This window comes from Euleptes europaea, chromosome 2 (assembly GCF_029931775.1).
Source record: "Euleptes europaea isolate rEulEur1 chromosome 2, rEulEur1.hap1, whole genome shotgun sequence".
NCBI lineage: Eukaryota > Metazoa > Chordata > Lepidosauria > Squamata > Sphaerodactylidae > Euleptes > Euleptes europaea.
The window spans coordinates 28,285,729-28,298,943 of NC_079313.1; the positions used below are offsets into that span (position 1 = coordinate 28,285,729).

General features: G+C 42.1%; 1 protein-coding gene across 1 annotated transcript in view; it reads left to right on the forward strand.

Annotated features, from left to right (window-relative positions):
* SWT1 (SWT1 RNA endoribonuclease homolog) overlaps positions 1-13,215 on the forward strand; it is a 49,191-nt gene that overhangs the window by 15,501 nt on the left and 20,475 nt on the right. The window contains exons 9-13 of the mRNA XM_056844717.1: positions 3,494-3,587; positions 7,325-7,458; positions 9,606-9,748; positions 11,416-11,554; positions 12,293-12,438. Of these exons, the coding sequence (XP_056700695.1) occupies positions 3,494-3,587; positions 7,325-7,458; positions 9,606-9,748; positions 11,416-11,554; positions 12,293-12,438 (656 nt within the window). The remainder of the gene's footprint in view (positions 1-3,493; positions 3,588-7,324; positions 7,459-9,605; positions 9,749-11,415; positions 11,555-12,292; positions 12,439-13,215) is intronic.

A 13,215-nucleotide genomic window follows, 5' to 3' on the forward strand; every position in this document is an offset into this window, starting at 1 on the left:
TTTATTGCATTTCCAACATTTTGGTGATATTGAGTCATAGGACATTGCAAGTCTTTTCGGTGTTAAAAACCATCGATACATCATTTTATATATATTTTCTCTTAATGATTGTGAAAGAATGGATTTCATATCTCGTGACCAGAGTCTTTCCCATTTATCTAACATTATATCATGACCTAACATCTGTGCCCAACTAATCATAGTTGGCTTTATCCGTTCTTGTTCACAACAAATTTCCAACAATAACTTGTATATTTTAGATATTAGGTGGTCATTAGTATCCAATAAAAGTTTCTGGAAAGTTGATTTACTTTTACAAAAAACTCTCTTCATATCTTGGAGAAAAACAGAGTTAATTTGATGATACTGAAACCAGGTTAATAAATCCTTCTTCATATTCTTTAAGTGAACATTTTGTACCTTCCCACTTTAAAAGGTCTTGGAAAGTAAGAAATTGGGCTGGTCTTAATGGGCGTAATGTTAACATTTCTTGTGATGAAATCCATAGTGGAGTTTTCTCTTCCAGTAGGTGTTTATATCTAGTCCATATTCTATAAAGAGATGACTTAACCTTGTGTTGCAGAAATGATGCGTGAGTTTTAGTTTTCTCATACCACAGATATCCATGCCAACCACTTCTGTTGTCAAAGCCCTCCAAATCCAGTAGAAGTGTGTTGGTTAAATCCATCCAGTCTTTCAGCCATACTAAAGCAGCCGCTTCAGCATATATTTTAAAATTAGGAAGTGCAAAGCCTCCCCTGTCTTTTGAATCCACCAAATATTTATAAGTAATTCTTGGTTTTTTTCCTTGCCAGATGAAATTCAATATATCTTTCTTCCAAACATTAAAGTATTTTGGTTCTTGTAGGTTATCTGGGCTGTGTGACCGTGGTCTTGGTATTTTCTTTCCTGACTTTTCGCCAGCAGCTGTGGCAGGCATCTTCAGAGGAGTAACACTGAAGGACAGTGTCACTCCTCTGAAGATGCCTGCCACAGCTGCTGGCGAAACGTCAGGAAAGAAAATACTAAGACCATGGTCACACAGCCCGGATAATCTACAAGAACCAATGAACTCTGACTGTGAAAGCCTTCGACAATATTAAAGTATTTTACTTGAGATATTATAGGGAGATTTTGAAATAAAAATAATAATCTTGGTAGTATATTCATTTGTATTGTTGAAATACGTCCCAACAAAGAGAGTGTTTTGTTTGTCCATATCAGCATCTTTTTTTATTGCTTCCCATAACTTAGTGTAATTATTTGAAATCAAGTCCGCATTTTTAGTAGAAATCCAAATTCCAAGATATTTCACTTTGTTGGTTTTCTCCCAACCTGTCTTGGTTGTGAAATCTTGTTGTTCTGCTCCAGAGAGGTTTTTGAATATTGTTTGCGTTTTCTCTTGATTAATCTTAAATCCTGAAACCTTACTATAAGAATCCAATAGTTCGTTCAGTTTATTTATAGATTGATTGGGATCATCTAGAATCAATAGAAGATCGTCGGCAAATGCTCTTAATTTAAATTCATGTTTATTTATTTTCAGACCATGTATGTCCCCTGAATCACGGATTCTACAACACAATGTTTCCAAAATCAAAATAAAAAGTAAAGGAGAAAGCGGACACCCCTGTCTTGTCCCTTTCTGTATACTACAATTTTGTGACATTGACTAATTAACCAATATTTTTGCCTGTTGTTTAGTATATATAGCATCTATGCCTCTTCTAAATTTTTCACCAAAGTTCATTTCTTTCAAGGTTTTTTTCATGGTCCCAAGATACGATGTCAAACGCTTTCTCAGCGTCAAGGAAAACAAAAGCCGCCTTATGTTGTATATTATGTTCATAGTACTCTAGAGCATCTAGAAGTACCCTAAGATTGTCTCTTATTTGTCTTCCCAAAACAAAACCTGCTTGGTCTTCATGTATCAACTCTTTAATTATTTTTTGAATTCTTGCCGATAAAACAGAGGCATATATTTTATAATCTACATTCAACAGTGAAATAGGTCTATAGTTAGTTACTTTTTCAGGGTCTCTTCCAGTCTTATGAATTAAAGAAATGAAGGCATGTGTCCATGTTTCAGGAGATGAACCAGTATCTAATATTGTATTGCAAACTATCAAAAATGGATTTAGCAGATATGGTCTAAATGTTTTGTAAAATAAAGAGGTTATTCCATCTGGTCCAGGGGTTTTGTCGGTTTTTTGTTTAATAAAAGCTTCTTCTAATTCTTCTGATGAGATTGGTTCCTCTATAGATTCTTGTTGGGCTAGTGTCAGTTTTTTAATATTTGTAGAATGTAAAATTTTTTTCCATCTTCTTGTTTGATATGTCGTCTTTTTGATATAATTTAGTATAAAAAGATACGAATTCTCTCTGTATTTCCGTTGTAGTCCTTTTGAGGTATGCAATTTAGCAATAATTCTTTTTTGAAAAGAGTCTCTCAATTGACTGGCCAAAAACTTGCCAGGTCGATTTGCACGTTCAAAGTATCTTTGTTTTGCATATTTCAGATTTCTATTCATTTCTTCAGAAACCACCAGTTTAATTGATGTTTAAGAGCATCTATTTTCTGCAAAATAATAGTTCTCTGTTCCTTTTGTAATTCCGAAGTCAATTCTCATTCCAGTTTTTGTAGATCCCAAAGTATATTATTAGTCAATAATAACTGTTGTTTTCTCCATGCTGTATTTTTCTGAATCATAAAACCTCTAACCACAGCTTTGAAAGCATCCCAAATTATATTTAAGGTGGTTTCTCCATTCATATTTATTTCAAAGAAATCTTTAATTAAAGTAGATACTTCCGCTTGTAATTTCTCATCTTTCAGCAGTCTGTTGTTTAATCTCCATCTAAAAGCTTGTCTATTATTCCACTCAAAAGAGACCGGGTTATGGTCTGAAAAGGTTCTTGGTACAACATGTACTTTAACTGTGTAAAAATTGATTTACCTGCCCAAATCATGCCTATCCGGGAGTGTGAAGCATGTCTTCGTGAATGTGTGTTTGTAACGTGCTGTCAAATCACAGCCGACAAGTGGAACTCTAAAGAGTCATTGGGAAATAAAAAGGGATGCTTCTGAGTAAACTTGGATAGAATCAAGTGGTTAGTTTTCAGGGTCTTTCAGGTTATATTTGCTCCATGCAAACCATTTTGGATATGTAACAGTATGGAGAAAGTACTGTGAGAAATGACAAAAAAGATTCTGTGCCTGTTCAAACAGTGCTCACATATTTTTCCTTGGGAGAGACTTCAAGCAGGATTCAGGTTTGCATGTTCCTTCTGCCATTTTTCTTATAGGAACAACTTACTGAATGAATCGGGGAGAGTCTATTGTTTCTGAACATGGTGTCTCCATAATACTGCAAGAGGGGAAACTAGAGGACAAAGTATTATCTGACTTTCTAGAGCTCCTTAAATACGTTCTTCTGTATTAAGTACACAGCTTCTTTTAGAACATACTGATCTATTTTTGTTGAATTTGTAGATGGTATCAGTGCTGAGAACAACGATGATCGTGTATTGCAATGCTGCCTGCAGTACCAGAAACTTTTCCCTAAAGCTGAAGTTGTATTACTGACGTAAGTCCTGTAAACATTACACATTTGTTTTCCAGTTGGAGAGCTGTTTTCAGATAGAGAAAAGTAGTTCTTTCTGTACTGCTAAATTCTGGAGTCCCATCATAGCTAACAAATGAAACTCGTTTTTGTAATGCTTATCTGAAAAGTGTGCAGGTCCTTTAGGAGTGTTGGTGCAATCTTTCTGATAGCCAAAAGGAAACATGTGTCCTTTAACCAACTGCACTTATATCATTCTCTGTTTTATTTTCAAAATACCCCTGTAATGTAGGTTAGGCTGAGAGTGTGTGAAATTAACACATACTCAAACTAGGATAGAATTAAGATCCAAACACTTGCCTGAATCACTGTGAGCAAGACTGTTAAATGTAATCATGGCATATAAAAATAAATGGCCTGTACCCAGCAGTAAAAAAGAGCCCCGTGGCGCAGAGTGGTAAAGCTGCAGTACTGCAGTCAAAAGCTCTGCTAACGACCTGAGTTCGATCCCAATGGAAGTTGGTTTCAGGTAGCCGGCTCAAGGTTGACTCAGCCTTCCATCCTTCCGAGGTTGGTCAAATGAGTACCCAGTTTGCTGGGGGTAAAGGGAAGATGACTGGGGAAGTGTCAGATAGGCTCTCCGCCGGCCCCGGAGAGAAACAAGATGGTTTCCCCCACGGACAAAATGGGGTCCTTTTGCACTCCGTCCCTCTCCATTTGCACCTGGTCTCCTGCCCAAGATCTGCAGCTCAATGGAGACCCACCCTGGTAATGGCTGATCAGATACCAGGTCCCGCAATACAATACTGGGAGCCCGGGAAGATCTGCCACTTAACGCACGCATTTTACTCTGCATACTTTTGCTCAAGTCGTTACCGGTAGTTTGCTTGGGCATTGTGCCGTTGTTTCCAATAATCCAATCAACCCCATTGTATCCACCCTATATATGTTTCTGTATTCCCCATACCTGTATGCTAGCCTTAAGTCTTTGACCTGCTGAAATCGCTGTTATTCTGAAATAAACTTTTTAACTCGCATCGTCTGGAGGAAAGTTATTGCCAGGAACGCATCGACTTGCTGAGGCCTGACAGGAAGGCACTGGCAAACCACCCCATAAACAAAGTCTGCCTAGTAAACATCAGGATGTGACGTCACCCCACGGGTCAGGAATGACCCGGTGCTTGCACAGGAGACCTTTACCTTTTTACCCAGCAATAGGTCCATTATAAAGCTTATAGAATATAATCTAAACAAATATCAAAAAGTGGACTTGTTTGCTAAATGTTTTACAGATTGCTCGTATTCGTTTTGATTTAGAATCTTGTTGTGATGGAGGAAAGAAACCTGTTCATTTTTATTCAGTTTCTGGAGTCTCGATTAGAAAAGCCAGGGTTGGTTTTGGTTTCCTGTCGTTTTCAAGGAGAGGAAGAAAGGTGACAGGAATCATAACAGCAGGAAGCTAGATGTGTTAGGGGTTATGTGTTCTTTTGAGTGTCCTCTTTGTAGCTTTAACACCTTGATATTATTCAGTGCTTGAATTCCTGCAAACCCTTTAGGTATTTATCTATGGTAATTTGTTCTGGCCCCTATTTTTTTATCCCTTAATAAATTCCTGTGTTTATCCCCACTTCTGTGTTAAGAGGAGGAGGGCCTTGGCAGGTGTGTGGTTTGCCTTGCCTGTGGCAGTTCCAGGTCTGCTGCAGAAAGAGTCCAAAGAATTTGAGATCCTTCTTGTACAGACTTGGAGAGAGAGAAAAGCCAAGATGTTTCCCCTCTTATGAGTTAAAATCTTGGCAACTAGGGTATGATCCCTGAATCTTGAAAGGATGGCACGATGATTTTAGAGGGTGCAGGCCCTTCCCTGTGGCACCGCCCCGAGGGACAGTGCTGAGAACTAGGTTGCACCCTCAGAACAGGATGGTATGACTCCCTGTTGGTAAGAAAACCTGTAGCCAGAAGTCATGTTGGACTCAGCGAGTTGCAGTTGCTTGGATGAGTTTCAGTTGACGTCATCCGAGACTGTTGTCAGGTCCAATCTGCTACTTGCCCACTTGATCCTTTTGATACCACCAGCCATGAGCTCTTTATGTATTTGTTCAGTTAAGTGGTAAATTTATTATTATCACTGTTCCTATTTTGAAGGAAGTGGTGGAGAGGCTGCAGCTGGAAACAGAAAATCCATAGATCTAACTAATCTAAATAATGATATACCCAACTTGCTGTTTGGGGCAAGATGCTGATGGATCAGCTGCAGTTTCTTTTGGATGGCAGTGATTATCTTGATCTATTTCAATTGACCTTCAACCAGATTTTGAGATAATTGCAGAAGGGAGCACATCAGACCAGTGTTCCAGCAATTATATTGTTTATCAATACCTTTCTAGGCACAATTGAAGGTACTGGTTTTTTTACTGTTTAAAGTTTGCAACAGCTTGGGCCCAAACTGCCTTAGATGGTGCTTGCTTCCATAGGGATCCTTCCACTCAATAGGATATCGCTTTAGAATGGGTACAATATTAGCATTCATCTGCAGCAGGGCCTTTTCATTAATTGCTGATTGGAACTGGTTTTCCTGGGAGGAATTTGTATGTCCCCTTCATTGGTATCATTTTGAAGGCAAGTAAAACTACTCTTTTCCCCAGGCCTTTGGTGTTAAATGAGCTGAAGGTCTGAAGATACATCTGTTGCTGACTTCTGTGACTTTGTTTCCGTGTTTTTTAAAGATGATATCAATGTGTGTTTAATTTTTATTTAGGATTGCTTTGTGAACTGTTTTGAAAATGTATAAAACTGTACAAAACAATAAATAAAATGATTTTGGGGCAGAATTTGGGATTCTCCATCTTTGAAAAATCTGATCAGGCAGCTAACAAAGTACATGGCTTGTACACATGATCTCTGCCTCTTGCGGAGCACAGAAATGTGTATCGCTTAAAGCAGGGGTGGGGAACCTTTTTCCTGCCAAGGGCCATTTGCGCATTTATTATTCGGGGGCCATAACCAGGTGTAGATCTCCCGGGGGGGGGGAGAGACTACGGTTTCCAGGTCTCCAGCCACCACCTGGAGGTTGGCAACCACAGGGGAGACCACGCAGAGAAGGCCTGGAGGGCGCCCCCGCTCCCTCATCCTCCCCCCCTCCCAGGCGGGAGGGCAGCCAGCGGTAGGCCTGAGCAAATGAGGCGCCAGGAAGCAGCCGATCCACAGGGAAGGAAGGGAGGAAGGAAAGAAAACAGAGAAAGAGGAAAAGGGAGGGAGGGGAAAAGAGAGAGAAAGGGAGAAAGAAATGGAGGGAGGGAGAGAAAGAAAGAAAAGGACGGAGGGAGACAGACAAAGAGACAGAAAAAGAGGGAGAGAGGGAGAGAAAGGAGAGTGACAGAAAAAGAAGAAAAGAAAGAAAAGCCTTTCCCCCCCACACACACACCTGTGCACGCCGGCCCCACGCGACCAGGCCCCAACCTCCACGCCACGCCTCCCCCCCCAACACCCCCGGCCCCGGAGCTCCCGAGGGCCGCAGAAAATGTCCTCAGGGGCCGCATACGGCCCCCGGGCCTGAGGTTCCCCATCCCTGGCTTAAAGAATGGGATTGTCAACTGCAAGTCATGTTGATTCTGTTGAAGTTCTTTCTTAAATTGGCTTCAAGTGTTTATAGAGAAAGTTAACATAATGGACCTTGGCTCACATTTGCCACAGGGTAAGATACAACAGTGCTGTCTTCCTTCTCATTCCAAGAACACAAAACAAAAGCAGATTTCTTTCCACAGGGATGATAAAAACTTGTGCAATAAAGCCCTGGTGAGTGAAGTAAAGGCACTTTGCAAAGCAGAGATGGTTGCTGCACTCCAGAAACTGGCTGTAAATAGTGCAGCTTGCAGAACTCAGCTACTGTCAGAAAAAGGTTAGTTTTTCTTAGGCCATTGTTTTAGTGGCAAAACAATCTAAAGTGACCTAATGTTTTAGTTTGCAAACTACCTGATTGACCTTTTTTTGTGGTCTGGAAATTCTATATGTGGGATAAAAGTTTCTATCTGCCCAGTAACCTTCATTGTTTCCTACAGTGTTAATAATTCTACCAGATGTTAGAGCACAAGGAATGGAAATCATAGGTTTTGTTGACATACGCTAGGAGTTGTTTAAAAATTACAAGAGAGGGGAATAAATTAGAAATCCTACTGCATTCCTTCCAATCTCTCATCCTCCAATATTCTGTAAGCATTTAAAACAGGGGTGGGGAACCTCTTTCCTGCCAAGGGCCATTTACACATTTATATTATCATTCGGGGGCCATACCAGGTGTAGATCTCCCGGTGGGGGGGGGGGAAGGCTAGGGTTGCCAGGTCTCCGGCCCCCACCTGGAGGTTGGCAACCCCAGGGGAGGCCACGCAGAGAAGGCCTGGAGGGCTCCCCTGGTCCTCCCCACCCCAGGCGGGAGGGCAGCCAGCGGTGGGCCCGAGCAAACAAGGTGCCAGGGAGGCGCAGCCTGCGGTGGATCAGCAAGGGAGGAAGGAAGGAAAACAGAGAAAGAGGAAAAGGGAGAAAGAAATGGAAAGATGGGGAGAAAGAAACGGACAAAGGGAGACAGACAAAGAAAGAGACAGAGAGGGAGAGAGAAAAGCCTTCCTCCCCCCCCACACACACACACACACCGGCCCCACGCAACCTGGCCCCAGCCTCCATGCCCTCCCTGCCCCCAGGCTTCATGCCCTCCCTGCCCCAGAGTCCACAAAAGGCCCCCTGAAGCTCGATCGGCTCCTGCGTGCATGCTCTGCCGCTGGGAGCCGCGAGCCTGTTTCCCTCCCCTCGCTGCTCAACAGCTGACAGGCAGCAAGGGGGGCTTACAGTGTGCCCCGGCATTCCTGCACGCTGCGGCTATAGGGGGCAACCTTGGGGGAAGAGTCCCTCTCCCTCCTCTTGCCAACCGACAGCCGTCAGTCGGTGAGAGGAGGTCCAAAGGGCGCCGCAGCACCCCTGCAAGTAATGGCCCAAGGAACATCCTCAGGGAGGGCCGTCCTATGCTGCGCCTCTGTGGCAGGCCCCCCTGGAACTCCCGAGGGCCACAAAATATGTCCTCGGGGGGCGCATACGCCTGAGGTTCCCCATCCCTGGTTTAGGGGCTTGAACAGGCTGATTTCTCACACACATACACCTTTGACTGATGCTTGGCTGCTGCCAACATTTTATGCCTCCTGGAGTATATTCATTCCTCACCAGGCTACCTTGTCTTTCTTTTGGTCAATTTACAAAATCATATTTTTCTACGTATCTGGACTATCCCCTGAATGTGGAGAGACACTACACTTTGCCTGTGAATGGCTTTGCTATTTTTCTGAATGCCACGGTGCCCGGCCACTTAGGTGTTAGATGTATGTGATAGCCATTATGCCTCCTAAGGGCTTATATATGGTTAAAGGAGAAGACATTATAGCAGTTACCAACTGTCTAGCTTGCAGCCTCAAAGAACGGGAAGAAAAGCAGCTCTATCTGCAGAAGAGCAAGTAATTGATTCCGCTGCTGCTGCAACTGGAGTACAGCGATGTGGCGTCTGCAAAAACTTCTCACCCCTTACTCTGTAATAGCTGGTGGAGCATCACCCTAGCCGCCATGTCTTTCATGGATCAAAAGGCTGTAAAGACATTTCACAAGAGGGTGGCCCATCTACTCTGTAGTAAGATGAAGAAATTAATTAAACAGTACCAAAGTCCTACAGGGAACTATATTTGGGTCTTAAAAATAGTACTATGGTACAAGCTGTTCCTTGTACCTTTATCCGATTGTATGTGCATTGTGCCAAATTCAGTTATTTTTAGCTTAGTGGCGTGTTCGAAACTGTATGAGCTCAATTTTTAAAACACTGGTAAGCTTGCTTTTCCCTCAGACAACAGGGACCTCTGTAGTTAATCCATTTCTAAAATTTGAAAGAGAATCTTTAAAGCAAGCCAGCATTGATGGCAGCTCTATGAATGGAATGGAATTATTCATTCTCTTACCTGAACTGTTAACGCCTTCAGTTGAATAAGTTTAATATCCATTGTGCTTGCTTAACAGAGGCAGAGCCCAAGGACCTTAGGGAGAAGTCTGCTGAGCCTCTTTCAGGCATTATTCGTGACCTTGAAAAAAGCTTGGGAGAAGTTTTGTCATCTATATTGCAAACAGAAATGAAGATTGCTTATGGAGACCTGTGGACAGAGGTTATTGTCTTTTTGCGTGCAAACAAAGTAAACGTGATTAAAAAGAACAGCATGAATGTTACAGATACAAATGTAACAATTTAGTTACAGACAATTGTTAAAGTATATGCTTTTATTAGTAGTTCACATCAGTTCTAGCAAAACAGGGCAAATGGTAAGCATCTGCTTGAATCTAGAAAGTTAAATCTAGGATGTTTGATCTTTAGTGAAAGTTCTGCAGGGCAAGGGCTTATCTTTTTTGCTTTTGATGCTTTTGCAATGCGCGTGGTATTCTGATGGCAGTGAGCTGGCTCAGAGTTAATGCCAGACCACAGTTTGGTGTTACACTATGGAGACTTAGGTATGTGTGCTTTCTCCCTCCCACTGTGTACTCTGATTCTCTCCTTGACTGCTTATTTTACGGACGACTATAGTTTATCATTACAACTGGCAAGATACAGGTAGTGTTTGCTCTCCAGAGCACATTAAAAAAAAGTTTGAAGCTGATTATTAGCTTAAACCACTTGAATTCAGTTGTACTCTAGGGAGAGTAACATATGTGTTTCTTCTGGCTGTGCTCCCTTAAAAACTAAATCCTTCCAAACTAGGGAGTTTCTAATGCTGTTAAAGCGCTAAGATGTAAGAGTTGATCAGCTGTCTTCATCAAGATTTTCCTTTAGAGAAGTCTGTGCTGCAAAATGAATTATGTGGGCTGAAAAAAAACATTTTGTCTTGTTATCAATCGAAGATCTTCAGTAAGAAAAACGGAATTCAGCAACCTGCACAGCATGAAGTAAATTGAGCAAAATTGTAAAATGTATTTTATTCTGGATAATTCTTACTTGCTGTCTGGAATAATTCTTAGTTTCACTAGTCATTGTCCTGCCCCTCCCTGTTGCTAGCAAGCCTCTGCTCCAGCCACTGGGAATCTTACTCAAGCACCCTGTCTAGCTGCTTAGATTTCAGCACGTGTTACCAACAACACTGTCAAGCCATACCTCACAGCTTTAAATAAAAGTGATGATTCTCAGAACACTGAATTCTGCATTTAATATTACATTCTGTCCTTTGTCTTTGCTCTCAAGGAATTGTGGCTCTGACACATTTCCGGGTGCAAGGTGCTTCTATCCTGTGTGCCTGTAACTTCTTATCAATAAATTCCACAACCCTTGCAACAGGGTAAAAACTGCAAGCATCTTTCTTGGGGTGGGTGAGGGGGGTGGCTGGGGTTGTATTCTATCGGTTTGAAATGGTAAAATTTTGGTTGTGACTTGTAAGCCACCTTGAGCCATGAGGAAAGGCTGGACTTAAATATTTTAATGAATACAATATGAGAGGGTGTAAATCTGAGCATTTCCTTGATCCCTCAAGGATTTCAGATAATGGGCAACATTGGATGCTTCAATTACCTATTCCAAAGCATTTTAGGGACAGTGTCATTCGCGTCTCTACAATGTAATTTCCGTTGAGAGGGGAGGAGTCTGTGCTGCGTGGGGTTCCGCCAAAAGTAGCACCCTTGATTGCAGTGATCAGAGATGAGGTTTTGAATTGTTTTGATGTACAAACCCTTCCCCCCCCCCGAGGCAGGAGGAGAGAATAATTGTTATCTTAGTAATAGGGTTCTGACACTATCTGACTCAGTTCTAGAATGCAAATCTTATCACCAAGTTTAATTTTTTCTATTCTAGGTAGTGTATCGAACGCCTCCATGGACGTTAGCAGCCCTACTCGAGTGCTACAAAAAGCACTGGATAGCTGTTTTTGGACAGATCATACCAAGGAGCTTTCTTTCAACCATTGAATATCTGTCAACGCAGCTCTGTAAAGGTAGAAATGTTTGCATTGACTCGTGAGAATGCTCTATGTTCTATAGTTACAAGTCTGAATCAAAAGACATGCTTAATATACTTACCTAAAATTTGTTTATGATGGCTTTCCCACAGAACTGTGGTTTAGTGAGGGAGCTATATGTCTCTAGAAATTCCCAGCACCTACAAAATACTAAAATCCCAGAGTTACTCTGCAGAGGTCATAAAACAGGTTTCAAACTGGTATAAATTTGTAGAGTACACATTCTTGAATAAAAGTTGGAGGTGGTCTTGGGAAATGCACTCCTGATACAGAGTTATCTACTGATGTCTCAACAATTCTGCAGATTCCAACTGTATATTACATGTCTAACGCTGAGTTAAATATTATGGTTTTGATCCAACCTGCTGCCAGTGGAAGGAATGCTGATCTTTGCTTTGTAGATTCTGGAGGTTACGGGAGCCGCATGGATTAATAACCATGCAGGTAAGGGGGCATGATGAAGGAAAGCCAGGGCTGGCTCTTTGTTTTGGTGGGAGATGAATTGTCTGAGTAGCAAAAAGGCACCAGGAAATACATTGGCAGGTGCCTTGCTGGGAATCACTCCATCAGGTAGTGGCAAAGCACAGTGTGAGCATCTTACTTTTGCATTGCTGCTCTTGAAGTGGTGGTTAAATGTAACTCATCTGAGAATTGTTTTTGGTCATATGTGCTTTTCACTGCCTGTTCTTCTATTTCTTCTCTTTAATGACTCAGCTGAAAAGGCTAGCCACGCAACAACCAAGCAGGTGCTTCGGGAAACCAAAATGCTGTTGGAGATGTTCAGCTCAAGATCAAACTATGATGGTGTCCTTCCGCAGGCCTTTGCTTCAGTGAATAAACTGTGTGAGACTCTTGAGAAGGTTAGAGATGGTTTTGACATAAGTGCAGTTCACACATAACAGCAAACTGTTTTCATGTCTAAGCCTTGGGCTTGCACATTCTCCCTTCTCAGATTCCTTCTTGAGTCTCCTGTAATACAGTGATTGTGCTTTCAAGCAAGCATTTGCTGTTCCAGCTGAACCCGTAAAGCCAGAATTTGCTTGGTTTGGATGGTACAGGACACTGTGGTTTGCCAAAAGACAAGCAGCATGAGAGGAAATCCAAATAAGGGGATGGTTTGGCGTTATGCATGTAATGAGCTATAGTTCTTTTACAGGGGCGGATCCTGATCATAATGCCTGTGCTGCTTTAGAATTGTTCAGAGTAAAAGTCTGTCTTTTTTGTTTTGCTTTAAGGAATTTGAATATTGCGATTTCATTGTCATCTCTGAAATAAGTACATTATTCTTTTTTTTTACAAGTCTGCACAACCCTACAGTTGCCAACCTCCAGGTACTAGCTGGAGATCTCCTGCTATTACAACTCATCTCCAGCCTATAGAGATCAGTTCGCCTGGAGAAAATGGCCGCTTTGGCAATTGGATTATGTGGCATTGAAGTTCCTCCCCTCCCCAAACCCCGCCCTCCTCAAGCTCCGCTCCAAAAACCTCCCCCCGGTGGTGAAGAGGGACCTGGCAACCCTAGCTCTCCCTTAGGCACAGGGTGTGTGGAGGGGGTTGGGAGAGCTTGTTGTATGACTGTACACACTGGCTGTACCCCTTAGGTTAGCCCCCTTCTTGGATGACGTATTGGAAGTTCA